This window comes from Onychomys torridus, chromosome 23 (assembly GCF_903995425.1).
Source record: "Onychomys torridus chromosome 23, mOncTor1.1, whole genome shotgun sequence".
NCBI classification, from domain to species: Eukaryota; Metazoa; Chordata; class Mammalia; order Rodentia; family Cricetidae; genus Onychomys; species Onychomys torridus.
In genome coordinates, this window is record NC_050465.1 from 21146701 (window position 1) to 21173450 (window position 26750).

A 26750-nucleotide genomic window follows, 5' to 3' on the forward strand; every position below is an offset into this window, starting at 1 on the left:
GAAATCCATGACTTGCCTGTCAAAAATATGCTGCTTCCCATGTGTTTCAATCACATAAGCACATCCAGTGTTCAACATAATGTTGCTACCCTGAAAGAGGCAGGGTGCAGAGACCAGTGAGGAATTGGGTACGCAGGTATGAGAGGGTGCATATGCGCTTTACATTTTTAATTCTGCCTTTTCATTGGAAAAATCAGAAATGTATATGCTTGTTTTGTAGGGTCCAATGGGGTGTTCAGATGTATTTCTACACCAGCGGGATTAAACTTTTGCACTTATCATACGTCCCCAGGATGTAATCCTGCTGGAACATACTCAGGTGGTTTCTGATATAACTAAACTAACAAGATACAAGAAAAGACTGTGATCAGAGTGGGCTTGATTGGTGGTGTTGTGTTGTGGAGCTACTGTCCACAGGGAACAGATGTTCATATAGAAGACTCTTCTTGGAGTTCTAGGGCCTGAAAGAGTGACCATCATCAAGCCAAGAGTGTCACTTCAATGTCCCTCTACAGTTCAGCTGGACAGGCAGAGTGTGTCAAGACCTGTGAGGCCTGATGTCACGTTGAAGAGGCCAACTGTGGGAGCCTGGGCTGGATCCCACTTCCTGCATACCCAAGGTACCCAGTCTAGAGGAGATGTCTGCATTATCACAGGACTCTCCAGAGTGGCATTCCAGGAACATGCCCTCAAAGGGCAATGATAGCTTACAAAACATCCATCAGCTTTCAGATCCTCAGTCTTCACATCTGAGGAGCCTGGAGGAGGGATTCCATTGATATTTTCATGGCAGCCTTGTGACCTAGAACCTTGCATTTCCTGGGCATTGTGTTCTCAATTGTGGGATCTCTGACTAAAAGGTAGGTGGTTCACTGTTGCTGAGGGTCATGCCTGACTAGAACAAGACTTGAGTGGAAAACCAAGGTCAACTCTCTCACCTAAGCAATGGAAGGAGAAGAGATGTGAGGCCATTATCCTCAGGGACCAGATGTCCAGAAGGAATCTAATGTGGTGATCTGGTGTCTGGCAGAAGGACTGTGTTCAAGTCTCTAAGAGGCCACCTTGAGATCTACCTGTAGTTCAGATGGACAGACAATCAGTACTGAAATCTGCCCTCTATTCTGATAGCACAGAGTCCAGCCTCAGCTGGATCTGGAAACCAGTACCTCCAGATGAATGTCTGGATCCTTAGTATCGCCTGCTGCATGTCTAGTCCATGGGACACCAGGCAAACCAAGGCCCTTTCCCCCTGCCTTGATCCATGTATTCTATGTCCAATCACCCAGAAGACATTACCCTCCATCAGTCACAGTAGAATCCTGCTCCAGATTTTGTGAAAGACACTTGGGACAGGGATCTGGACCTCTCTGTTCTTCCATGTCTGTATGGATATTTAGGATGTGTGCAGTCTCTGAAGCTTTGTGTGCCAGCTTCAGGCTGGGCTGAGCTGAGGCCTAGTCACCATGTAATGCAGAAGCCATTGTGCCAACATGTGATTCCGTTGTGCCCTTCAATCCGCTGGGCTGATTCACCTGTCTCCATACTAGACAGGCCAGCATGCTTTTAGCGGGTGTTCCTGTCCCTATGGTGACACTGAGACAAGAGGGACTGTGACAATAGGCAGTGGGACGGGAAGAAGTTGTGAGGCCCAGATGTCCCTGGGAACTAGATGGCGAAACCACCAAAGCCTTCTTCAGACCTGCTCTCTATACTGGTGTCCTTATACTGAAGCTCTGCCATGGAGAAGGCAATCATTTCTCCCTGAATCTCCTTCAGCGTTCTTCTGAGTCTTCTAGATGGGAAGAACCTGTAGGAGGGTCTCTCCAGAGGTGTCAGAGGGTGGCCCTGTGACCTGTGTCACTGCATCTCCTGGGATTTTGTTCCAGTTGTGGGACATCTGACAGAGGTGGACTCCCAGTTCTAGCCATGCAGCCTGTTCCTCACTTCCTGCCATGTGCCTGCTCCAGTCCCCTTGCAGCTCCGTGGGAGCGTGTCTTCCTCAAAAGCCCAGACACCATTCTTACCTACAAGGAATGAGAGAGAAGACTGGGTCTGAGTTTTGAGCCCAGGTTCTGGGCTTCCTTTGTGCAATGATCTGAACTGCTCTTTTGTCATTTGACACTGGATGGACAGGGCCATGTGCCAGGCCCTCAGTAGGGGCTGGTTCCCAGCATCGGTAGTCTGCTGACCAAGTCGTCAACAGGGAGCTGGCAGTCTTGCAGAGTCCAGGACAATGAAGAAGACAAAGGTAGTGAGGTAAGTCCACATGAAAACAGGTAAACAGAGTCACAGACCTCAGAGGGTGCATGGAGTACAGGGAGTTGGAAACTTTCTTGTGTGAAGATCATAGGTGGGTAGAACATGGGAGGAAAGAAGGGATGGACAGAGGGACTTGAGAGCAGCCATGTGGCACGCTGCCAGACTGGATGACTGCATCTGATGTCTCTCTGTCATAGTGAAGTGTCTATGGGCACTGAAAACAAATTTCTTGCAATTTCTCTTTTAGTGAAATGGTGTTCTAGAATCTCTCTTGGCTCTCAGGCCCTGGGAGTGTTGGCTGTTCCACAGGGCCAAAGACTTGTAGTATGCTTTGCTCTTTTGGTAGTGATGGGAACGGCAGGGGAGGGGACAGAACAGTGGGGAAAATAAGAGCTTAAAGTCAGCCTCAGAGGGAATCTGTAGCAGACACCTAGCATTATGAAGTCATGTGCCTTCTGTGAGACACCATCATTCTTCACATATACCTGTAGGAGTTTCAGAGCCAGTGATCATTCCAGGTACAGCATGTCACCAGGCAGCCCTCCTGGACCTGGGTGATCGCTCAGTCCCTGATGCAGCTTCCAGTCCCAACCAGACACTCAGTCACCTTCAGAAAACCCATCACTGTCTAGGATTTTCTGTTCCCCTCTGAAAAGAAGGCAGTGAGTGGGGCATGTGGGATACATCCCCAAATCCTCTCTGCTCTGGCCTGCTCTCACTGGCTTCTCTTTGGATGTCACCAGAAACGGCAAAGCAGTCAAACATCATGAGGCATCCCTGATGGGAACATCCTTGGCTGAAGCTACAGTCAGCTCTGCACCAAGGTCCTTCCCTGTTGGTGGCTGGGCAGTGAACTCAAATCTTGCTGTGTCTGTGAGGGCCCAGGCACTGGGAATCTCTAACTTCCCCCTGTAGTTGATGCTGTGTCTGATGCTCCCGCTGCCCAAACCTAGATCATGGATTTGAGAACTTGAGTTTTTGAACCTCAGACCAGGACATTTCTGTGTCAGAGATATAGACAATGACTAGATTTGACTGGAAGACCAGGTGGGGAGTGTGCCAAGGTCCCTTGAAGGTTTCTCATCTCCGTTCATCATGTTACTATATCTGCCCCAGTTTAAAACTGGCAGCAGTTCTTGAATAGGAATGAAGGATCCCTGGGTGGGTGTTTCATGCAGAGATCATTCAGATCCCTCTAGGTGCTCCAGGTCCTCTGCATTCTTTGAACACTAGAGGTGTGATAACTCTCACACTCATGTTCACTTTGCACAGCTGCTCACCACTTCACTGACATGCTCCCAGCTGTGTTGAACTTGTAGATCCCAGCTACCTTTTCCACAGGGAAGGTTTAGTGTGGTCAAACAGGGAATCCCACTAAAACAGTGCATTGAGTAGCTGGACTTCCCTGGTGCCCAGAGCTTGTACCAGACAAGGCACCTGGATCTACACCAGTTGTTTCTCTCTCCAGCAAAGACCTCGGGATCATTCACTAGCTTGGCAATTCAGTGTTCTCTGGTTCCATCTTCAGTGACCTTGTCTTTTCTGAATGGCCATTGCCTAACCCTAGTGTGGGCCTCATTAGCCAGGAGCATGGGGACAGCCAATCACGATGTCACCTGTGCACTGTCTCTGCGGGGCTCTCATCTGAGCACTCTGTCTCCTGAGACTCTCAGTGTGGGCAATTCCCCTGTGTTCCCACATCTTCTTTCAGCAAGCCTCTGTTCAGTGTCAGGGCCTCAGCAAGGATGGGCTGGCTTATGTTCAAGGACCTTGGGACTCCTGTCCTTCTATCTTGTGCTTTTCTATCCTCTCTCTCCTCCCTTACAACTCCTGGTGCATGTGGCCACCTTGCAGGCCATGATTTCTGTCTGCAGGACAGGAGGTCACAGTTGCTCAGTCAGACAACCTCGTCTGCATCATCACAACCATCTCTAGCAGGGAGGCAAACAGGGTGTGGCGCTCTCTCTTCTCCTGTCTTCCACTGTCCAGAGTGACATAGTTCATTCTTTTCAATGCCTAGACCTAGAATTCCTCTAATTTGGGGTTTGGGTAAGGGCCGCCTGAGCAGAGGTCCTGTCTTTTCATATCTATCCTTTATTCCTAAATGGGAGAAGTCTGAGGGTCCATGCTCTTAACATGGGGTGCTTCAAGAGACTTCACAATGGATTCACACCTTGCCTGTCAAAAATATGCTGCTTCCCATGTGTTTCAATCACATAAGCACATCCAGTGTTCAACATAATGTTGCTACCCTGAAACAGGCAGGGTACACAGCCATGTGAGGAATAGGGCACACAGGAATGATAGGGTGCATATGTGATTAACATTTATTTCCTCTGCACTTTCATCAGAAAAATCAGAAATGTATGCTTGTTTTATAGGGTCAATGGGGTGTTCAGATGTATTTCTACACCAGCTGGATTAAACCCTACCACTTATCATACCTCCTCAGGAAGAATTACTGCTGGAACATAATCAGTTGGTGTCCAATGTAACTGAACTAACAGGATCCAAGAAAAGACTGTGATCATAGTGGGGTTGATTGGGGTGTTGTGATGTGGAGCTACAGTCCACAGGGAACAGATGTTCACATAGAAGACACTGCTTGGACAGGGCCTGGCAGAGTGACTGGTCAAAGCCCACAGGGCAACTTCAATGTCCCCCTACAGTTCAACTGGACACGCAGAGTGTGTCAAGACTTGTGAGGCCTGATGTCACATTGAAGAGGCCAACCTTGGGAGGCTGAGTGAGATTTCAGTTCCTGCATACCCAAGGTACCCAGTCTAGACCAGATGTCTGCAATATCACAGGACTCTCTAGAGTGGCATTCCAGAACCATGCCCTCAATGGGTGGTGGTTACTTACAAAACATCCATCAGCTTTCAGATCCTCAGTCTTTTACATCTGAGGAGCCTTGAGGAGGGATTCTACTGATTTTGTCATGGCACCCATGTGACATAGATCCTTGCATTTCCTGGGCATTGTGTTCTCAATTTTGGGATTTCTCACTAATAGGCAGTTGGTTCATTGTTGCTGAGGGTCAACGCTGACTAGAACACGCAGTAAGTGGAAAACCAAGTTCAACTCTCTCACCTAAGAAAGGGATGTAGAAGGGATATGAGGCCATTATGCATAGGGACGAAATGCCCAGATGGAATCTAATGTGATGATCTGCTGGCTGGCACAGGGATTATGTTCAAGGCTCTATGCAGCCACCTCTCGATCTCACTGCAGTTCAGATGGACAGACAAGAAGTACTGAGCTCTGACCTGTATTCTGATAGCACAGTGTGGGACATCATCCAGGTCTAGACACCAGTATCTGCAGATAAAGTCTGGATGCTTAGTATCTCCTGCTGCATGTCCAGTCCATGAAACACAGGGCAAACCAAGAAGTCATTTCAATTGCAGTGACACACGAGTTTCCACAGGGAACTAACTCAGTTCTCAAGAGAAGAGGATACTGGGATAGCCATCCAAAGCATCTGATGATCAAGAAAGAAGCGCTGAGGGTGTCCTCAATTCCTACATGCCAAGAAGAAAAGAAACTCATTCTCATGGGACACTAAGGCTGTCCCTTTCCCCCTGCCTTGATCCATGTATTCTATGTCCAATCACCCAGAAGACATTACCCTCCATCAGTCACGGTACAATCCTGTTCCAGATTTTGTGAAAGACACTTGGGACAGGGATCTGGACCTCTCTGTTCTTTCATGTCTGTATGGATATTTAGGATGTGTGCAGTCTCTGAAACGTTGTGTGCCAGATGCAAGCTGGGCTGAGCTGGGGCTTTGTCACAATGTAATGCAGAAGCCCTTTTGCCAATATGTGATCCTGTGGACAAGGCTGTTGTGCCCTTCAAGCTGCTGGGCTGAATCACCTGTCTCCATATAAGACAGCCCAGCATGCCTTTACTGGGTGTTCCTGTCCCTATGGTGACACTGAGACAAGAAGGACTGTGACAGTAGGAAGTGGGATGGGATGAAGTTGTGAGGCCCAGCTGTCCCTGGGAACTAGACAGCGAAAACGGCAATGCCCTCTTCAGACCTGCTCTCTATACTGGTGTCCTTGTACCGAAGCTCTGTCATGGAGAAGGCAATCATTTCTCCCTGAATCTCCTTCAGCGTTCTTCTGAGTCTTCTAGATGGGAAGAACCTGTAGGAGGGTCTCTCCAGAGGTGTCAGAGGGTGGCCCTGTGACCTGTGTCACTGCATCTCCTGGGATTTTGTTCCAGTTGTGGGACATCTGACAGAGGTGGGCTCACTGTTCTAGCCATGCAGCCTGTTCCTCACTTCCTTCCATGTGCCTGCTCCAGTCCCCTTGCAGCTCCATGGGAGCGGGTCTTCCTCCACAGCCCAGACACCATTCTTACCTACAAGGAATGAGAGAGAAGACTGGGTCTGAAGTTTGAGCCCAGGTTCTGGGCTGCCTTTTTTCAATGATCTGAGTTCTCTTTTGTCAGTGACACTGGATGGATACGGCCATGTGCCAGGCCCTCAGTTGGGGCTGGATCCCAGGATAGGCAGTCTCCTGGTCAAGCCGTCCACAGGGAGCTCACACTCTGGCAGAGTCCAGGACAATCAGGAAGACAAAGGTGGTGAGGTAAGTCCACATGAAAACAGGTAACAGAGTCTCAGACCTCAGAGAGTGCATGGAAGTACAGGGCGATGTAAGATATTGTTTTGCGTGAATGTCACAGCTGGACAGAGGCCTGGAAGAATGAAAGCGTGAGACAGAGGGACTTGAGAGGAGCCATGTGTCACCTGAGTAGAGGTCCTGTCTTTTCAGGTCCACCCCTTATTCCTACATGTGAGAAGAAATCTGGGGATCTGTGCCTGTTGTCTGGGATGCTGCTGCAGACTCTTCTCCATAGGAATTCCTCTTTTCGCATTGTGAAGTCTCTTGAAGCACCCCATGTTAAGAGCATGGACCCTCAGACTTCTCCCATTTAGGAATAAAGGGTGGATATGAAAAGACAGGACCTCTGCTCAGGCAGCCCTTACCCAAACCCCAAATCAGAGGAATTCTAGGTCTAGGCATTGAAAAGAATGAACTATGTCACTCTGGACAGTGGAAGACAGGAGAAGAGAGAGCGCCACACCCTGTTTACCTCCCTGCTAGAGATGGTTGTGATGATGCAGACGAGGTTGTCTGACTGAGCAACTGTGACCTCCTGTCCTGCAGACAGATCATGGCCTGCAAGGTGGCCACATGCACCGGAGTTGTAAGGGAGGAGGGAGAGGATAGAAAGCACAAGATAGAAGGACAGGAGTCCCAGGGTCCTTGAACATAAGCCAGCCCATCATTCCTGAGGCCCTGACACTGAACAGAGGCTTGCTGAAGGAAGATGTGGGAACACAGGGGAATTGCCCACACTGAGAGTCTCAGGAGACAGAGTGCTCAGATGAGAGCCCCGCAGAGACAGTGCACAGGTGACATCGTGATTGGCTATCCCCATGCTCCTGGCTAATGAGGCCCACACTAGGGTTAGGCAATGGCCATTCAGAAAAGACAAGGTCACTGAAGATGGAACCAGAGAACACTGAATTGCCAAGCTAGTGAATGATCCCGAGGTCTTTGCTGGAGAGAGAAACAACTGGTGTAGACCCAGGTGCCTTGTCTGGTACAAGCTCTGGGCACCAGGGAAGTCCAGCTACTCAATGCACTGTTTTAGTGGGATTCCCTGTTTGACCACACTAAACCTTCCCTGTGGAAAAGGTGGCTGGGATCTACAAGTTCAACCCAGCTGGGAGCACGTCAGTGAAGTGGTGAGCAGCTGTGCAAAGTGACCATGAGTGTGAGAGTTATCACACCTCTAGTGTTCAAAGAATGCAGAGGACCTGGAGCACCTAGAGGGATCTGAATGATCTCTGCATGAAACACCCACCCAGGGATCCTTCATTCCTATTCAAGAACTGCTGCCAGTTTTAAACTGGGGCAGATATAATAACATGATGAATGGAGATGAGAAATCCTCAAGGGACCTTGGCACACACCCCACCTGGTCTTCCAGTCAAATCTAGTCATTGTCTATATCTCTGACACAGAAATGTCCTGGTCTGAGGTTCAAAAACTCAAGTTCTCAAATCCATGATCTAGGTTTGGGCAGTGGGAGCATCAGACACAGCAACAACTACAGGAGGAAGTTAGAGATTCCCAGTGCCTGGGCCCTCACAGACACAGCAAGATTTGAGTTCACTGCCCAGCCACCAACAGGGAAGGACCTTGGTGCAGAGCTGACTGTAGCTTCAGCCAAGGATGTTCCCATCAGGGATGCCTCATGATATTTGACTGCTTTGCCGTTTCTGGTGACATCCAAAGAGAAGCCAGTGAGAGCAGGCCAGAGCAGAGAGGATTTGGGGATGTATCCCACATGCCCCACTCACTGCCTTCTTTTCAGAGGGGAACAGAAAATCCTAGACAGTGATGGGTTTTCTGAAGGTGACTGAGTGTCTGGTTGGGACTGGAAGCTGCATCAGGGGCTGAGCGATCACCCAGGTCCAGGAGGGCTGCCTGGTGACATGCTGTACCTGGAATGATCACTGGCTCTGAAACTCCTACAGGTATATGTGAAGAATGATGGTGTCTCACAGAAGGCACATGACTTCTTAATGCTAGGTGTCTGCTACAGATACCCTCTGAGGCTGACTTCAAGCTCTTATCTTCCCCACTGTTCTGTCCCCTCCCCTGCCATTCCCATCACTACCAAAAGAGCAGAGTATACTACAAGTCTTTGGCCCTGTGGAACAGCCAACACTCCCAGGGCCTGAGAGCCAAGAGAGATTCTAGAACACCATTTCACTAAAAGAGAAATTGCAAGAAATTTGTTTTCAGTGCCCATAGACACTTCACTATGACAGAGAGACATCAGATGCAGTCATCCAGTCTGGCAGTGTGCCACATGGCTGCTCTCAAGTCCCTCTGTCCATCCCTTCTTTCCTCCCATGTTCTACCCACCTATGATCTTCACACAAGAAAGTCTCCAACTCCCTGTACTTCCACGCACCCTCTGAGGTCTGTGACTCTGTTTACCTGTTTTCATGTGGACTTACCTCACTACCTTTGTCTTCTTCATTGTCCTGCACTCTGCAAGATTGCCAGCTCCCTGTTGACAACTAGGTCAGCAGACTACCAATGCTGGGAACCAGCCCCTACTGAGGGCCAGGCACATGGCCCTGTCCATCCAGTGTCAAATGACAAACGAGTAGTTCAGATCATTGCACAAAGGAAGCCCAGAACCTGGGCTCAAAACTCAGACCCAGTCTTCTCTCTCATTCCTTGTAGGTAAGAATGGTGTCTGGGCTGTTGAGGAATCTGCGCTCCCATGGAGCTCCAAGGGGACTGGAGCAGGCACATGGCAGGAAGTGAGGAACAGGCTGCATGGCTAGAACAAGGAGTCCACCTCTGTCAGATGTCCCACAACTGGAACAAAATCCCAGGAGATGCAGTGACACAGGTCACAGGGCCACCCTCTGACACCTCTGTAGAGACCCTCCTACAGGTTCTTCCCATCTAGAAGACTCAGAAGAACGCTGAAGGAGATTCAGGGAGAAATGATTGCCTTCTCCATGGCAGAGCTTCAGTATAAGGACACCAGTATAGAGAGCAGGTCTGAAGAAGGCTTTGGTGGTATCGCCATCTATGTTCCCAGGGACATCTGGGCCTCACAACTTCTTCCCGTCCCACTGCCTATTGTCACAGTCCTTCTTGTCTCAGTGTCACCATAAGGACAGGAACACCCGCTAAAGGCATGCTGGCCTGTCTAGTATGGAGACAGGTGAATCAGCCCAGCGGCTTGAAGGGCACAACGGGATCACATATTGGCACAATGGCTTCTGTATTACATGGTGACAAGGCCTCAGTTCAGCCCAGCCTGAAGCTGGCACACAAAGCTTCAGAGACTGCACACATCCTAAATATCCATACAGACATGGAAGAACAGAGAGGTCCAGATCCCTGTCCCAAGTGTCTTTCACAAAATCTGGAGCAGGATTCTACTGTGACTGATGGAGGGTAATGTCTTCTGGGTGATTGGACATAGAATACATGGATCAAGGCAGGGGGAAAGGGACAGCCTTAGTGTCCCATGAGAATGAGTTTCTTTTCTTCTTGGCATGTAGGACTTGAGGACACCCTCAGCGCTTCTTTCTTGATCATCAGATGCTTTGGATGGCTATCCTAGTATCCTCTGCATTTGAGAATGGAGTGAGTTCCCTGTGGAGAATCCTGTGGCACTGCAATCAAAATGACTTCTTGGTTTGCCTGGTGTCCCATGGACTAGACATGCAGCATGCGATACTAAGCATCCAGACATTCATCTGAAGATACTGGTTTCCAGATCCAGCTGAGGCTCGACTCTGTGCTATCAGAATAGAGGGCAGAATTCAGTACTGCTTGTCTATCCATCTGAACTACAGGTAGATCTCGAGACTTGAACACAGTCCTTCTGCCAGACACCAGATCACCACATTAGATTCCTTCTGGACATCTGGTCCCTGAGGATAATGGCCTCACATCTCTTCTCCTTCCATTGCTTAGGTGAGAGAGTTGACCTTGGTTTTCCACTCAAGTCTTGTTCTAGTCAGGCATGACCCTCAGCAACAGTGAACCATCTACCTTTTAGTCAGAGATCCCACAATTGAGAACACAATGCCCAGGAAATGCAAGGTTCTAGGTCACAAGGCTGCCATGAAAATATCAATGGAATCCTTCCTCCAGGCTCCTCAGATGTGAAGACTGAGGATCTGAAAGCTGATGGATGTTTTGTAAGCTATCATTGCCCTTTGAGGGCATGTTCCTGGAATGCCACTCTGGAGAGTCCTGTGATATTGCAGACATCTCCTCTAGACTGGGTACCTTGGGTATGCAGGAAGTGGGATCCAGCCCAGGCTCCCACAGTTGGCCTCTTCAATGTGATATCAGGCCTCACAGATCTTGATACACTCTGCCTGTCCAGTTGAACTGTAGAGGGACACTGAAGTGACACTCTTGGCTTGATGATAGTCACTCTGTCAGGCCCTAGAACTCAAAGCAGAGTCTTCTATATGAACATCTGTTCCCTGTGGACAGTAGCTCCACAACACAACACCACCAATCAAGCCCACTCTGATCACAGTCTTTTCTTGTATCTTGTTAGTTTAGTTATATCAGAAACCACCTGAGTATGTTCCAGCAGGATTACATCCTGGGGACGTATGATAAGTGCAAAAGTTTAATCCCGCTGGTGTAGAAATACATCTGAACACCCCATTGGACCCTACAAAACAAGCATATACATTTCTGATTTTTCCAATGAAAAGGCAGAATTAAAAATGTAAAGCACATATGCACCCTCTCATACCTGCGTACCCAATTCCTCACTGGTCTCTGCACCCTGCCTCTTTCAGGGTAGCAACATTATGTTGAACACAGGATGGGCTTATGTGATTGAAACCCATAGGAAGCAGCATATTTTTGACAGGCAAGTCATGATTCCATTGTGAAGTCTCTTGAAGCACCCCATGTTAAGAGCATGGACCCTCAGACTTCTCCCATTTAGGAATAAAGGGTGGATATGAAAAGACAGGACCTCTGCTCAGGCAGCCCTTACCCAAACCCCAAATCAGAGGAATTCTAGGTCTAGGCATTGAAAAGAATGAACTATGTCACTCTGGACAGTGGAAGACAGGAGAAGAGAGAGCGCCACACCCTGTTTACCTCCCTGCTAGAGATGGTTGTGATGATGCAGACGAGGTTGTCTGACTGAGCAACTGTGACCTCCTGTCCTGCAGACAGAAATCATGGCCTGCAAGGTGGCCACATGCACCGGGAGTTGTAAGGGAGGAGGGAGAGGATAGAAAAGCACAAGATAGAAGGACAGGAGTCCCAAGGTCCTTGAACATAAGCCAGCCCATCCTTCCTGAGGCCCTGACACTGAACAGAGGCTTGCTGAAAGAAGATGTGGGAACACAGGGGAAATGCCCACACTGAGAGTCTCAGGAGACAGAGTGCTCAGATGAGAGCCCCGCAGAGAGAGTGCACAGGTGACATCGTGATTGGCTATCCCCATGCTCCTGGCTAATGAGGCCCACACTAGGGTTAGACAATGGCCATTCAGAAAAGACAAGGTCACTGAAGGTGGAACCAGAGAACGCTGAATTGCCAAGCTAGTGAATGATCCCGAGGTCTTTGCTGGAGAGAGAAACAACTGGTGTAGATCCAGGTGCCTTGTCTGGTACAAGCTCTGGGCACCAGGGAAGTCCAGCTACTCAATGCACTGTTGTAGTGGGATTCCCTGTTTGACCACACTAATCTGTCCCTGTGGAAAAGGTGGCTGGGATCTACAAGTTCAACACAGCTGGGAGCATGTCAGTGAAGTGGTGAGCAGCTGTGCAAAGTGACCATGAGTGTGAGAGTTATCACACCTCTAGTGTTCAAAGAATGCAGAGGAGCTGGAGCACCTAGAGGGATCTGAATGATCTCTGCATGAAACACCCACCCAGGGATCCTTCATTCCTATTCAAGAACTGCTGCCAGTTTTTAAACTGGGGCAGATATAATAACATGATGAATGGAGATGAGAAACCCTCAAGGGACCTTGGCACACTCCCCACCTGGTCTTCCAGTCAAATCTAGTCATTGTCTATATCTCTGACACAGAAATGTCCTGGTCTGAGGTTCAAAAACTCAAGTTCTCAAATCCATGATCTAGGTTTGGGCAGTGGGAGCATCAGACACAGCAACAACTACAGGAGGAAGTTAGAGATTCCCAGTGCCTGGGCCCTCACAGACACAGCAAGATTTGAGTTCACTGCCCAGCCACCAACAAGGAAGGACCTTGGTGCAGAGCTGACTGTAGCTTCAGCCAAGGATGTTCCCATCAGGGATGCCTCATGATGCTTGACTGCTTTGCCGTTTCTGGTGACATCCAAAGAGAAGCCAGTGAGAGCAGGCCAGAGCAGAGAGGATTTGGGGATGTATCCCATATGCCCCACTCACTGCCTTCTTTTCAGAGGGGAACAGAAAATCCTAGACAGTGATGGGTTTTCTGAAGGTGACTGAGTGTCTGGTTGGGACTGGAAGCTGCATCAGGGGCTGAGCGATCACCCAGGTCCAGGAGGGCTGCCTGGTGACATGCTGTACCTGGAATGATCACTGGCTCTGAAACTCCTACAGGTATATGTGAAGAATGATGGTGTCTCACAGAAGGCACATGACTTCATAATGCTAGGTGTCTGCTACAGATTCCCTCTGAGGCTGACTTCAAGCTCTTATTTTCCCCACTGTTCTGTCCCCTCCCCTGCCATTCCCATCACTACCAAAAGAGCAAAGCATACTACAAGTCTTTGGCCCTGTGGAACAGCCAACACTCCCAGGGCCTGAGAGCCAAGAGAGATTCTAGAACACCATTTCACTAAAAGAGAAATTGCAAGAAATTTGTTTTCAGTGCCCATAGACACTTCACTATGACAGAGAGACATCAGATGCAGTCATCCAGTCTGGCAGCGTGCCACATGGCTGCTCTCAAGTCCGTCTGTCCATCCCTTCTTTCCTCCCATGTTCTACCCACCTATGATCTTCACACAAGAAAGTCTCCAACTTCCTGTACTTCCATGCACCCTCTGAGGTCTGAGACTCTGTTTACTGTTTTCATGTGGACTTACCTCACCACCTTTGTCTTTCTGATTGTCCTGGACTCTGCCAGAGATTATGTTCCAGCAGGATATCTTCCAGAAAAAAATAAATGCGAAGCACATATGCCCCCTCTCATTTCTGTGTGCCCAATTCCTTATTTGGCTCTTCACCCTTCCTCTCTCAGGGGAGCCACTTTGTTGTTGAACATAGTCCTGCCTTGTGTCTTTGGCCCCCCTGAGAAGCAGCATAATCTTGAGAGGCAGGCCCTGATTGTCTTGCAGAGTCTCCGGAAGCACCCGCTGCTCTGAGGTGGCAGTTCACTTTCCATTTCTGAGTCTGTGGCATTTGACAGGAGTGATTCCTGTTCAGAAATGCTGCTGCAGACACTTGAGCAAGTTGCAGCTGTGGATAGGGGGCCATAGCTGGAAGTCCAGCTCTTCTTCCTGGGACAACGTGCAGGCATGGAGGCACTTCTGGCTGCCTTCTGCCCTGGTGCTGTTGGCACAACATGCAGGTGCTGTTGTGAGAGCTGGCGGTGGAAGAGACCAAGGGTGGGCTCACTGGCCCTCCGTTTTATCAGAGGACCAGAAATAGAGGGATATTCTGGGGATGCAGGAGACACAACGCCAGTATCCATAGGCTTGACTGAGGTGGGGTAGCCAAGCCGAAGCTGCAGCCCCTTACGTAACTGCTCCTCCATTATTAGGTATGTCCCAATTAACTCATTGAATTTGTTATTCCTCAAGGAGTCCAAAACGTCTTTCATGTTAAACCCAAGGTCAGAGAGTGTGTCTAGGACATTTAGATTTAAAACTGTCTCCTGTGGGATGTGTTCCTCACACTTCATGACCCATGGGTGTTCTTGTAGGTCTTCAATGGAGGGCCTCCTCTCTGGGACAACTGTCAACATTTGGTGAATTAAATTTTCCAGTTGCCCAGACACATGATCTGGGATGTTGTAGGTGCCTGTGATGATCTTCCCCTCAATCTCTTCCATGGTGTTTCCTTGGAAGGGGTGGTACCCAGTGGTGATATAATAGAGCAGCACACCCAGACTCCACACATCTGACTTCTTCCCATCATAGCCCTCTCCCAGTACCTGTTCTGGGGCATTGAAGGTCCTGGTCCCACATTGCTCTCGCAGTAGAGTTCCAGCTCTCCACCTGGTGGCCAGACCAAAGTCTGCCAGCTTCACGTTGCCCTCTGCATCTAATAGGATGTTTTCGGGCTTCAGGTCTCGATGCACGATGTTAAGGTCATGGCAGTACTTGATGGCTGACAGGATCTGCCCGAATATTTTCTGTGCCTCTTCCTCCTGCAGCCTGCCCTTCTCTACTACTTTTTGGAACAAGTCTCCTCCTGGGACAAACTCAGTAATGAAGCAGATTTGCTTTGGTGTTACCAGCACCTGGAAGAGGCGAATGATGTTAGGATGGTGCAGTTTTTCAAGGACCCCCATCTCTGATACTATGAAACGGAGGTGTTCTTCAACGTTATCTATAAATTTTATTGCCACCGGCATGCCTGTGAGGCGATGGTAGGCCAGATTCACAGAGCCAAATGCACCGTGGCCGATGGGTAATAGGACCATATATTGGCTGTTCAAGCTCTTCATGTTGGGGTGGCATTCCATGAGGCTAGGTGGTCAGTGTGCTCTCGTGAAGACAGGTGATGGCAAAGTCTCAGCTCAACAATAACCAGATCGCTATGAGAGTCCCACAGGTCACCTAAATCAGCTTCCTGCTCTGTAGGGACAGAGCTGCAGCGCAGCCCATGGCCTTATATACTGGGCACTCATTGCTCACAATTGCTCCCTGTGAGGTCAGAGTGAGAAATGGACCAATCAGAGCAGGCTATCTATAGCCCACAGTGGCTGTCTCTATGTTGGGCCCCAGGTACCTTTCCCCTTCTCATCTAATGAGGTTAGTCTCCACCAGCTTCTGCTTCAGTGGATCAGACAGATGGACGGATATTTACTCATCTACAAATTACATTGCAGCCAGCAAAGTCTTCAGTGGCCTTGTTGTTGGCTTAGTGTACCTCAAACCATTTCTGGCCTTTTGAGCATGAGGTACATTTTGAACAGGTCTCCTGTAGAGAGACAAAGTCATTAGGGATTTTGTCAAAGCCATGTTTAGAGTCTTCTGTTCTTGAGACCAGCAGGACTAAAGGCAAGAAGATCCATGGCATAGGGTGTGCTTGGCCACTCTCTAGCCTAAATCTGTTAGTCCCAGTCCTGAACCAGGGGTTTGCTTACAGGGCTGACTAAAGGTCCACTTTAAATATGAATTCCCAGAAAGTAAGAGGAGGCCCCCTGGGGTCTCTGGGCATAGGGTTACTCTCTTGCTCAGGGGGTAGTGAAGGTTGGGAGTGAGGAAGGGCTCTAGTCTCCTGTCATGCCTGTTCACCTCAAGGAGTCCTGGGAAACCACTGTGTTGACTCGGCTCCTTATAGAGAAGAGATCTGAGTTTTTCCCTTGTGATCCTGGGTGCTGACTGGCCTTATGACCATTGTCCAGGATAACTCCCAGACTATTGTACAGCCTCCTGTCTGCTTCTCCAACCATCTCCAGTCATTTCTATCTCACAGTTCCTGAGAGTCACTGCATTTTGGGGATAGGATCTTGTCTCTGAACCAGAGCTCAACATCTTGTTGTCTTTGAGACAAACATAAACTACTTCATAAGGACTGGTGGGAACTGAGAGACCACTCTGTCCTGACTCACCTTCCCCATCCTGCTCATATTCCCCATTACAGCCCACACTTCCTCTTCCTGAAGCAATGGACTAGGGCACTTTATGGTTTCTTCATGGGTGGTGGGACCACCATCCAGCTGCTTGCTGTCCCACACCATGACCAAAAACATCTTAGGAACAAAGGATTTCTTTAGCTTGCAAATTCCAGTCAAAGCCCATCACTGACGATAGTCAGTATAGGAACTCAAGAAGGAGCAGAGACAAGAACCATGGGGGAAAGTTATGCACTTGTTCTCCATGACTTGCTCAGCTTGCTTTCTCATATGACTCAGGACCACTGCCCAGGGCTGGCACCGCCCACAGTGGGCAGGAAGGGCCTCATCAGGGTTTCAGAAGGTGGCCCAAGGACATGCCCACAGGACAAAGTGGTGAAAGGAATTTCTGAGTTTCTTCTCCCTTGTGACTCTTGTGTCAAGTTGACAGAACCCAGCCAGGATTCTTGCCTTTTTTTATGCCAGTGTCTCGAGATCCCGAAGCAAGACCACCACAGAGCCAATGCTGAGCAAGTACAAAGGGATTTATTAACACACACAAGCCCCGTCTTGGTCCACATCCAACAAACTGGCTAGCCAGGCCAAGTAGAATGGCCCTGAGCTCTCAGAATGAAGGGGTTTTAAAGGGAAAAAGTGCAGATAGAGGATAAAAATCTTCACATTTCAGGGTCATACTTCAGTTAACAGGAACATTTAGCCAAGACAAGAACTGTAGAAAACCAAATACGTTTGCAGACTCTCCCAGTACTTTTGGAGACTTTCATGGATTAAGCCTTTCTTTTAGCTATTTCTTGGCCAGCAGCCTACCCACCCTGGGGGCAGGGGGACGCCTTGACTGGAGTCTTAGCCTGATGTCTGTGTCTCGGAAACTTAGATCAGCTTTTATCTTAGTATTTCCAGAAATGAAGTTTTCTTAAAAATGGAGATTGTCTTGCTCTCTCACTCTCAGAGTCTATTTCCTTCCTGTTCTGCAGGCTGAGAAGTGGCAGCGTCTCTAAGAAGCTGGTAGGAGAATAAGTGGTTGTTTTCGTGGTTTTTAAGTGTTTTCCTTTGTAGGAATATAGTGGATGTAGTGAAGATGGTGGTGGTGTGAGGTGCAGTTGTGGTTGTGGTAGATTGTACTTACTATCCACACTGTCTCTCAGCTGTTATGACCAGATCATGAAGACCCCCAGAGGATCACCACGGAGACATGATCCCACATGTAAAAGCAAAGAGCCTTTATTTTCAAGCGTGGTCTGTGTCCCTCACAACAGTGACAGCAGAGAGCTCTAAGTCCAGTAAGTGTAGAGTTTTTATCATAGCAGAGGTTAGGATTAAGGGATTTCCAGGGTTGAGGACGCTGATTGGCTGACAATTGTCTAGTGGTATCTGTAAAACATTAATAGGTGTGTGCTAGACTCAGGGACATCTGGCCACCTTATCTATGGTTGGAATGTTTGGGGTGTCAGATATTTCCTCATCCCTCCTTGGATCCCTGGGTGGTACCAGCTTATGCCTTTTCCTGGATCTAGGTGTTGCCTGCCTGTAAGCCTTTCACAGATGCTGTGTCTGGACCCCTAAACCTGTCATGGCAGCTGTATGATTAAGCTGTTTTGGGCCTCCTCAACATTCCCCCCTTTCACAAGTACCAATGATAAGACTCAATCATGAGTCACAGGGATGCAAGGGTATTGGGACCTACAAACCATTAGCTAACAGATTTTTCTAGGGCAGTGACATCTGTATCTACTGTCATTCCTAAGGCCCTATATTCTGATCTTTGAGTACAACCAGATTATAATCTTATGTAATACCTCTTTGGCCTGCACAAAGAATGTCAAGTCTCTTATTTTATTGCAGAACCATTTCAGTTAATAACTTTATCAATTGACAACTCTGAACCTATTTCCTGGTATGTCAATGAACATTACAGTTCACCGTCTTACCTCTATGCCAGGGAGTTTCCTTTTGACCCAGCATTGCAGCCTTCTATGAACAGGGAACATGGGGCAACATATTTTCTTCTGGAGCTGCTTCAAGCTAGCATTGAGTCGCCATTGTCAGGGCCCCAAAAATGCTAGTCAAAGGCTTGGCAATGGGGCATTTGTCAAAAGCATGTAGCTATCTGACCCTGTAGAGACAGGGAACAAATCAGGTTGGCTGGGTTGGTCTATGTCAGCTTTAGTCCGGAGCTCACAGTTGTCCAGATCAGTGTAGTCAGAAACTAAAGCTTGGAAGTGTCTGCTAGCCAAGTGGAAATCTGTTGAGACAAACTAGGAGCAGAAGTTAAAAGTTATGGACTTATTTGGAACCCTAAGGCCCACATCCTTAGTAACTGGGAAGAACAAGAGTCCCAAGACCAAAAGAGAAAAAAAGGTACCATCTTTAGGAATAAGGTATTCTTATCTGGAGTCCTTCTGACCTCTCTGAAATGGATCCAAGGTTTATGCCTCTTTTAATCCTCTGAGGCCTACAGGAACTATCTTACAATATGACATAAAAGTTTTAGATATATTAGTATTATCAATCTGTACTGAAATCCGTACCGTAAACAAAGCAGGTGATGGATTTCTGTAAAACAGCAGAAGTGGACTCATACCTTTGAGTCCCCACAAAAACTACAGATTTCAGTTAAAAGCATATGCATTTTCCTTCTCTCTGGATGGTCAAGTATAAACTGGACAGGTTTTTTTGTTTGTTTGTTTTATTTTTGTTTTTGGCCTGATGAGAAGCATTTCTTGGTTTATAGAGAACAACTAAAATAAATCTAAATGTTGAGCTTGTGAGTGAACAGTAAGTAGACATTATTCTATCAGCTTATCAGAACTCTATTAAACGTTAACTTCTGAGCTGTTATAGAATGGGAGAGCAATCTGAAACATTTCTCATAATCTAAATCATTTTCTGAGATCCTCAAAGTTTATAAGCTTTCATATCCTCAGAACTTTCTGAGACACATATTTAAACCTTTATGACTTATTTAAACTTTAATATCTTAGAACATTTTCTTTAAAATGAGCTAACAAGCTGGCGATAACAGCCCTGCACAAGGATCTAGTTGTCTGATACTGCCAAGCTGACAAAGTTATAGCTAGCCTAACTGTCAGTATTATCAGAGATCTGAGAAGGATAAATTATATCTGAGGGCAGACAAAGCAGCTTCCAATTTTATAAATGACAGGGACCAATCCATACCCAGGTCTCCACAGCATTGGAGGCACCAGTCAGAACAGCATCAATCTTCTTTGGCCATCCGGCCTATGAGACAGAGTTTTTCCTGGGGAAGAGGGGCTCGGGAGGACTGATCTTACCTTGTCCAGGCTAAAGGTGAAATCAGTTTCAGTGTCCTGCTGCTTCTCCACAGTCTGGGCCAGGACCTGGAGGCAGTTGCAGCATTGGGGCATCTTGCCCTATGGTCAGCATTGCTATAATCCAGGCAGAAATACCGTGGTGCTTCATATGTAATCCTCTTTGAAGACATTGGCTAGGATCCAGGAGTCTTTCTGATATAGTAAGACTTTAGATCAATATTTAAGTGACATATTCTGGAGAACTCTGAAGTATGTGGGCTGTCCATTTGTATCTGAATAGACAAACTTTGTTACTTCTTTCAAGCTCAACCCTGAAAACATCTACAAGGGACTGAGTAAAGCTTATCTCTGTAATTAATTACATCAGTACTTAGAATGCCTACAATTTAAAAACTTGATTATTTATGACTGGCTATTTACTTACGTTCTCTAACAGTCTACAACAAGTAGCTTTAAAAACAATGATTTTACGTTGAAGCTCTTCTAGTATCAAATATGGGTTCAGTAAAGAAAACAAAACAAAACATCAATGTAAGACATATACGTGACTCAGTTTATCTAAATAGCTTAAGTTTAACAAGTTTAGCAAAGACAAGGAGGCTAGACAGCATTCTTAAGTGTGAATCGACCTTGGGTAAGGAGAAACATTCTCTAAGTCACTGGTTCTCAACACTATTTCATAACTGCACTTTTGCCATTGTTATGAATCTCAATGCAAACATCTGACATACAGGTGATCCTAGGCTACCCCAGAAAAAAGGTTTTCAACCCCTAGAGTGTCAAGACTAATGGAGTCAGAAGCTGTATCAAGCCCTGTGCCAGACTGCATAGGTCATTGTCTTGCTGCATCACAAGAAATGAAGACCCCAGTTTCTGGTTAGTATTTGGAGCTTATGTCTGTGAACCTAATTTTTAGCTTTTTAAATATTTTAAAAAATGTTCTTAAAAAGGTTAAGATCTCTCAAATTCTTTCTGTAACTATCAATAATAAAATATCTTCTATTTCTTTAAGAGGGAGAAAACAATCTGTATAAATTAAAACCAAGCTCCAGAGTGCAAACAATCCCAAAGTTCAATGCCTGGGATTCATCCATAATCCTTTTCGTTCTTTTACTTAGAATCTTGCATCATTTCTTTTGCCCTACCCTTGGCAGCACATACATAGCCTGCCTACTAGATCTCAGCCTGATCCTTTTCACTGTGGCAGGTGATCATCACCTAGTACTGGCATTTTTAACACACTGCTAAGGTCCACCATTTCAACTGGACTCTCTTTGGACTCTAGCCATGCCATACATTTGTAAACCTCAGCTAGTCTCTATGATCCCTTCATGTCTTTAAAACCAGTATCTTCTTATTACATGAGTAAATCTTAATTACTAAGTTTAGCTGTATAAACAAGGCATATTCTTGTGTATAAAAGCATTGAGGTGCAGCTTTGATATTTATTAAATACCTTATTTATTATACATATGTAGCTATCTATTTAAATTCTCTAGAAGCTTACTGTTGAACACTTAGCAAAAACATAAGTACTTATGTGTAAGTCTCTAAGTTAGCTTTTTGATAACTTGAATAGAGCTTTATAACCTTTACTAAAAGATGGCTGCCAACCACATGGCCACCTATGAGGTCACCAGACAAGATGGAGGAAAGCCATATAGTTGCTATTTAAGACATGTTTTTCCAAACAATAATTACTTGCACACATGTGCACAGTTGGATCTAAGTTACATACACATCTGTACAGTTAAAGCTAGCTTACATTTACATATACAGTTAAATCCAAATCACATACGTGTACACACACACACACACACACACACACACACACACACACACACATCCATTTTAAACATAAACAGTTTAGAGAATCATCAGCTAATTTTAAAATGCAAGCCAACCATAATTAACTTTTAACTTCAGTATTTGCAGGTATAAGAAACCACAACAAACATAGTTGACATTCCCTGTGACCTTCTACAACCTTCCATATTCACAGCATACACCCTGACTTTCTATAACTTCCCATGTTCCCTCAGTCCGTTCAGGTATTTACTTCAGACAAATTTCTCTCTTCTTTTTTTAAACATAGAAACTCTTACCAAAGTCTTTCTTGTGATTTCCCTTAATAGTCTAGAATATAATGTAAAGCTGCAATATTTTAAACAAGAACAGATATATATGTATATACCATAAAACAAGAATTAACTCTGTTTGCATCAACATTGTACCAACATGAAGCATCTTTAACTAGCAATAGTTTTTTTAACCAATAATAATTTATAACCAACCGTTTTTAATGATAACAAATATTTATAGTCTATTGAATCTGAATGCGACAGCATTATAACACAGTCCACTGTAGCTTAACAGCCACAGGCAGTGACACCCACTCTTGTCCTAGAAGCCAAGCCTCCCTTAGGTTTGGTGGTCCCATGGGAGCGACCCATGTTGTCTATACAAATCAAATTCAAATACCTGCAGGTACTTAAAAAAATTTTGGCACTTACAAAAGGATATTCCAAAAGCTCATTTATAAAAGGATATTCCCTAATCTCATTTACAAAAGGATAACCAAACAGAACCAAAGGAAAGTACACACAGAAAACACAAAAGTAAACACAGATAAACACAGACACACAGAACACACAGAAAACATACCTGCCAACTTCAGGCCCTATGGCTGGTGGTCCCAGTGGGCTTGGGGAATCAGGGATAAGCCCCCAAATATTATTCCCAGATTGCAGTGACCCCTAAAAGACGACCACGAAGACTGAATCCCACATATAAATGCAAAGAGCCTTTATTTTCAAGCTCATGGGCTTGGTCTGTGTCCCACACAACAATGAGAGCTGAGAGCCCTAAGCCCAATTAGGGTAGGGTTTTTATCATAGCAGAGGTTGGGTTGATGGGATTTCCAGGGTTCAAGACCCTGTTTGGCTTACAGTTACCTAGGATATCTGTAAAACAAAAATAGGTCTGTGCTAAACTAAGGGACATCTGGCTACTTTATCTAATAGTTGGAATATTTGGGATGTTATGTAGCTGGTGTTTTCACCAGTCCCTATACTTCCTGCCTGGCTACCAATCAGCATTTTATTTATCAATCAATCAGAGCAATACATTCACAGCATACAGAAAGACATCCCCAGCATTTCCCCATTTTTTTTCTTTCAAAAAGGAAGGTTTTAGTAAAATTACATAGTAAACATAGTAAAATTACATATAACAAAACAATTATCAAGCAAGAATTATAGTTATAATATCTAGTCTATTTGTATTTGGCAAAATTAAAGAAGATATCCTACCTATCCTATATTTCTGAGTCTAAGGTTTCATATCTAACTTATCTTTTATTATAACTAAGGAAATTATAACTATCTAGTCTTCAAATACATCAAAGACCCCAGCATGAGATAATATTACCTGAGAAATGGGAGAAGGACGCAAGCAACTTTCGGGAGTCTTGTGAGAGTAGACAGAGACAGCTGGCAGCCTGGACTGTCATCCAAATTTTCTCTGTAAATTTGGGGCATCTGTCTTCAGCCCACAGGTCTAGATTCTCTCAGTCACTTCTCTCTGTGTCCTGTAGAATGTCTGGCAGTTTCCTCTGTGAAGCAGGTATCTGAAGGACCATTTTGCCAAGCAAAGTTCAGTGGTCACCTTCCTATGGGTCCTACATGTCCAGTTGATCAAGCAGTCCAGGCAAGAACTGTTTCTTGTTCAAATGGCTATTTTTGCCAAGATGAAGATAATAAACTCTATATGGAGTGTCTTTGATGCCCATGATCTTCCTTGAAGTAATTCGGTGCTGCCAGGAACAGACATGTCTTACTGTGCAGAAAGTCCAAATTTTAAAAACATTTTAAATGCCATATTCTGTAGGTCTTTGAAGTGTTTAAAGATTACCTACCTAATTGAATTATATCTATGTATACCTAGAAAACTTAACATGACTACCATAGAAGACTAATTATTAATCTGTATTTTTTAATTATCCATTATAATCTAAATAAGTTACATAAACACAATGCCTCAAACAAGAGTAGAAATATATACAGATATAACAAAATTAAGTTTAAACTTGAATCAATAAACTAAAATCCATAGTAATATAAAATATTTCTAAAGAAGTTGTTGCTCTTTAAACGTAAGTTCATTAATCTACCCTTTCATCCTATTATATCTATACTATCCCCTTTTTTCTTTAGAAAGAGATAGTATTTATAATCAACCTGTTTTAAATAAAAATATTGGTTTTTCTCTGTCCCACACCAGAGGGCTTTTTTGATATGTGAGAGAAGAATATCTCAATCTTTTCTTTTAACAATATGCTTGAGTTTAGAGAAGGAGTGAGCCAATTCAGTCTCCAAAGCCAGCTTGGAATATTTGGGAATTTGGGCATAGCTTTTCATGCTACTTCCTGCTGTATGAGTGCACTGTATTCTTATGGGGACATAAAGAAAATTTTAGGATTATGTATAGACCATGAGACTGTATTGTCTGAGCCAATTGCCTTGAAACCATTCTGGATGTTGGATTATCTGGGCCATGGTGTCATTGGAGATCATTCAGGGGGTCTTGGCTGGTCAAACCTGATATATCTTAATCTGGAACAAATCCATAGCCTGTTGCTTTCTGTGGAAACAAAAGCAGAGCCTCCTTTCCAAAGCAACATATCCTTGGATCCAAATTTTGAAGTCAAGGTACCTTTAAAATATACATATTGGTTTAACTGAGCAGCCTTTACAATCAAATGTCTTTCTGCAGTTAAAAAATCCCAAAGACAACACAATCCAGATTCTCTGTGTGATTTCCATTTTTATGTGGTTTATCTTTTATATTACTTTTACTTTCTCTTTAAAGACTTTATTTTTTTAAACTCTCTATTTATATAATTGCATATATTACTTTTTTTTTCTCTCTTCCAAGCCTACTTACATTTTTATATACATTGTAAACTGTTTAGAGGTTTATCCCATCTGAATCTGTCTTATTGTGAATCTATTGCTTTAAACTACAGCATTTCTAGGACTGAAAAGGCAGCTGTGGCTGCTGGCTCCACCCATTTCAGCTCTTTAACATGGCAGACCTATGCTTACTGCCAGCTTTGGAGGAACCATGCTCACCACCCGACTCTGGGAGTCAGTGGGTCTATGCCTTTATCAAAGTATCCCAGAAATCTTTTTTTTTTTTTTTTTAACTAGCAAGAACTATATCCACCACAAGCATGGTGCGCAGCAGCTTGGAGACACCTCTGTGTAACGTGGTGCAGGTCAAGCCCTCACGCCATGAACCTGCCATAGAGCAGCTCAAGCAGTGTCTCGCCACCCACATGAGACATGAAGAGGGACTTAGGTGGAAACTTGAGCCATTGGACACCCTTTGTAGCTGGTGTTTTCTCCTGTCCTGCTAAGACCCACAGCTGCTCAGACCCAAGTAAACATACAGAGGCTTATCTTAATTAAAACTGTATGGCCTAATGGCTCAGGCTTCTTGCTAGCTAGATCTTATATCTTAAATTAACCCATTTCTATAAATCTACACCTTGCCACATGGCTAGTGGCTTACTGGTATCTTTACATCTTGCTTCTCATGTCGCCAGTGGCTGGCAGCATCTCCTGACTCAGCCTTCCACTTGCCAGGATTCTCTTCTCTGCTTATCCCACCTATACTATACTTCCTGCCTGGCTACTGTCCAATCAGCATTTTATTTATCAATAAATCAGAGCAACACATTCACAGCATACAGAAAGACATCTCCAGCAATGTCAGGTACTTCTTCATCCCTCAGTGGATCCCTGGGTGGTGTCAGCTTATGGCTTTTCCTAGATCTGGATGTTGCCTGCTAGTAAACCTGTCACAGAAGCTGTATCTATGCCCCTTACCCTGTCATGGCAGCTGTGTGATCAAGTTGATTTAGGGCCCCTCCACATCAGTAACATCTTCCCCTGGCAGGCACTGACTCAGCTCCTCTGCAGCTTTCCCAGACCTGCCTTCTGTGCCTGCCCCTCCCCTCTTTAAGGTAGCATTTGTCCTGACCTGAAGTGGTCTTTCTGTACTTGAAATTCTTCTCTTTAAGCACTCCCTGGCTTCCCAGACCTGAACCTGCTCTGGGTACTGTGACAAGATCTAGGTTTGCTTAGGAGACAGAAATCTGGGCACATATCAGAGGATGTTTCTGGAGAGGTGTGTCTGAGGTAGTAAGACCCATCCTGCATGTTTTGTGTGGAACATTTCCTCAGGCTGCATCCCCAGCTATTAAAAAAAAAAAATGGAGAAACCAACTAGAGCATCAACATCAGCTGTCTGGGATTCCTGACTGTGGACACAATGTGACCAGTTTCTCTCATTCCTTTACCCTGCTTCCCCACCATGACATACTGTTCCATCAAATATCAAAATTTCCTTGGGGGCCTGCCCTGAGGGATTTCTCCCTGAGGCCTGGGGAAGATTCTATGATATGCAAGGGTAATCTGAGGGAATGAATCTAAGTACACCAAGCTCTTTTGTCCATCCACTTTATTCCTCTGAGATAGAATTCTAGCTACACTGCTTCATTTCTGTTCTCATGATTGGCTTCTCTCTGTCCCTTTTCCTCTTGTCCTATCCTAGTTCTAACTGAGCTCTTTTTGCCTCATCCTTGTCTTCATCTTCATTTCTCTCCATCTTGGTTCCTTCCTGCTTCTCTCCAGGAACTGGTCTATGACCTTGCAAGCAGTAACTCTCACGATACATTGCAAGGCTTCTGAGGTCCCTACAAGAGCAGTGATAGCCAGCTTCATTGGCAACCCAAAAGGGGAGTGAATAGAGGAGGTGGGTGTAGTAGGAGAT

At 45.7% G+C, this 26750-nt stretch overlaps 2 protein-coding genes across 2 annotated transcripts in view; one reads left to right on the plus strand and one right to left on the minus strand.

The window, feature by feature from the left end:
• The window catches only part of Ddx11 (DEAD/H-box helicase 11), a 38803-nt gene extending 31649 nt beyond the window's left edge, over nt 1–7154 (plus strand). Inside the window, exon 18 of the mRNA XM_036173700.1 lies at nt 7047–7154. Coding sequence (XP_036029593.1) covers nt 7047–7154 — 108 coding nt within the window. The remainder of the gene's footprint in view (nt 1–7046) is intronic.
• Nucleotides 7155–14037: 6883 nt separating this feature from the next.
• Nucleotides 14038–15497, minus strand: LOC118573436 (putative sperm motility kinase W). The gene has a single exon (XM_036173731.1). It carries the CDS (start codon nt 15484–15486, stop codon nt 14038–14040), a length of 1449 nt encoding a protein of 482 aa, XP_036029624.1. The 5' UTR covers nt 15487–15497.
• Between the last annotated feature and the right edge of the window lie 11253 nt (nt 15498–26750).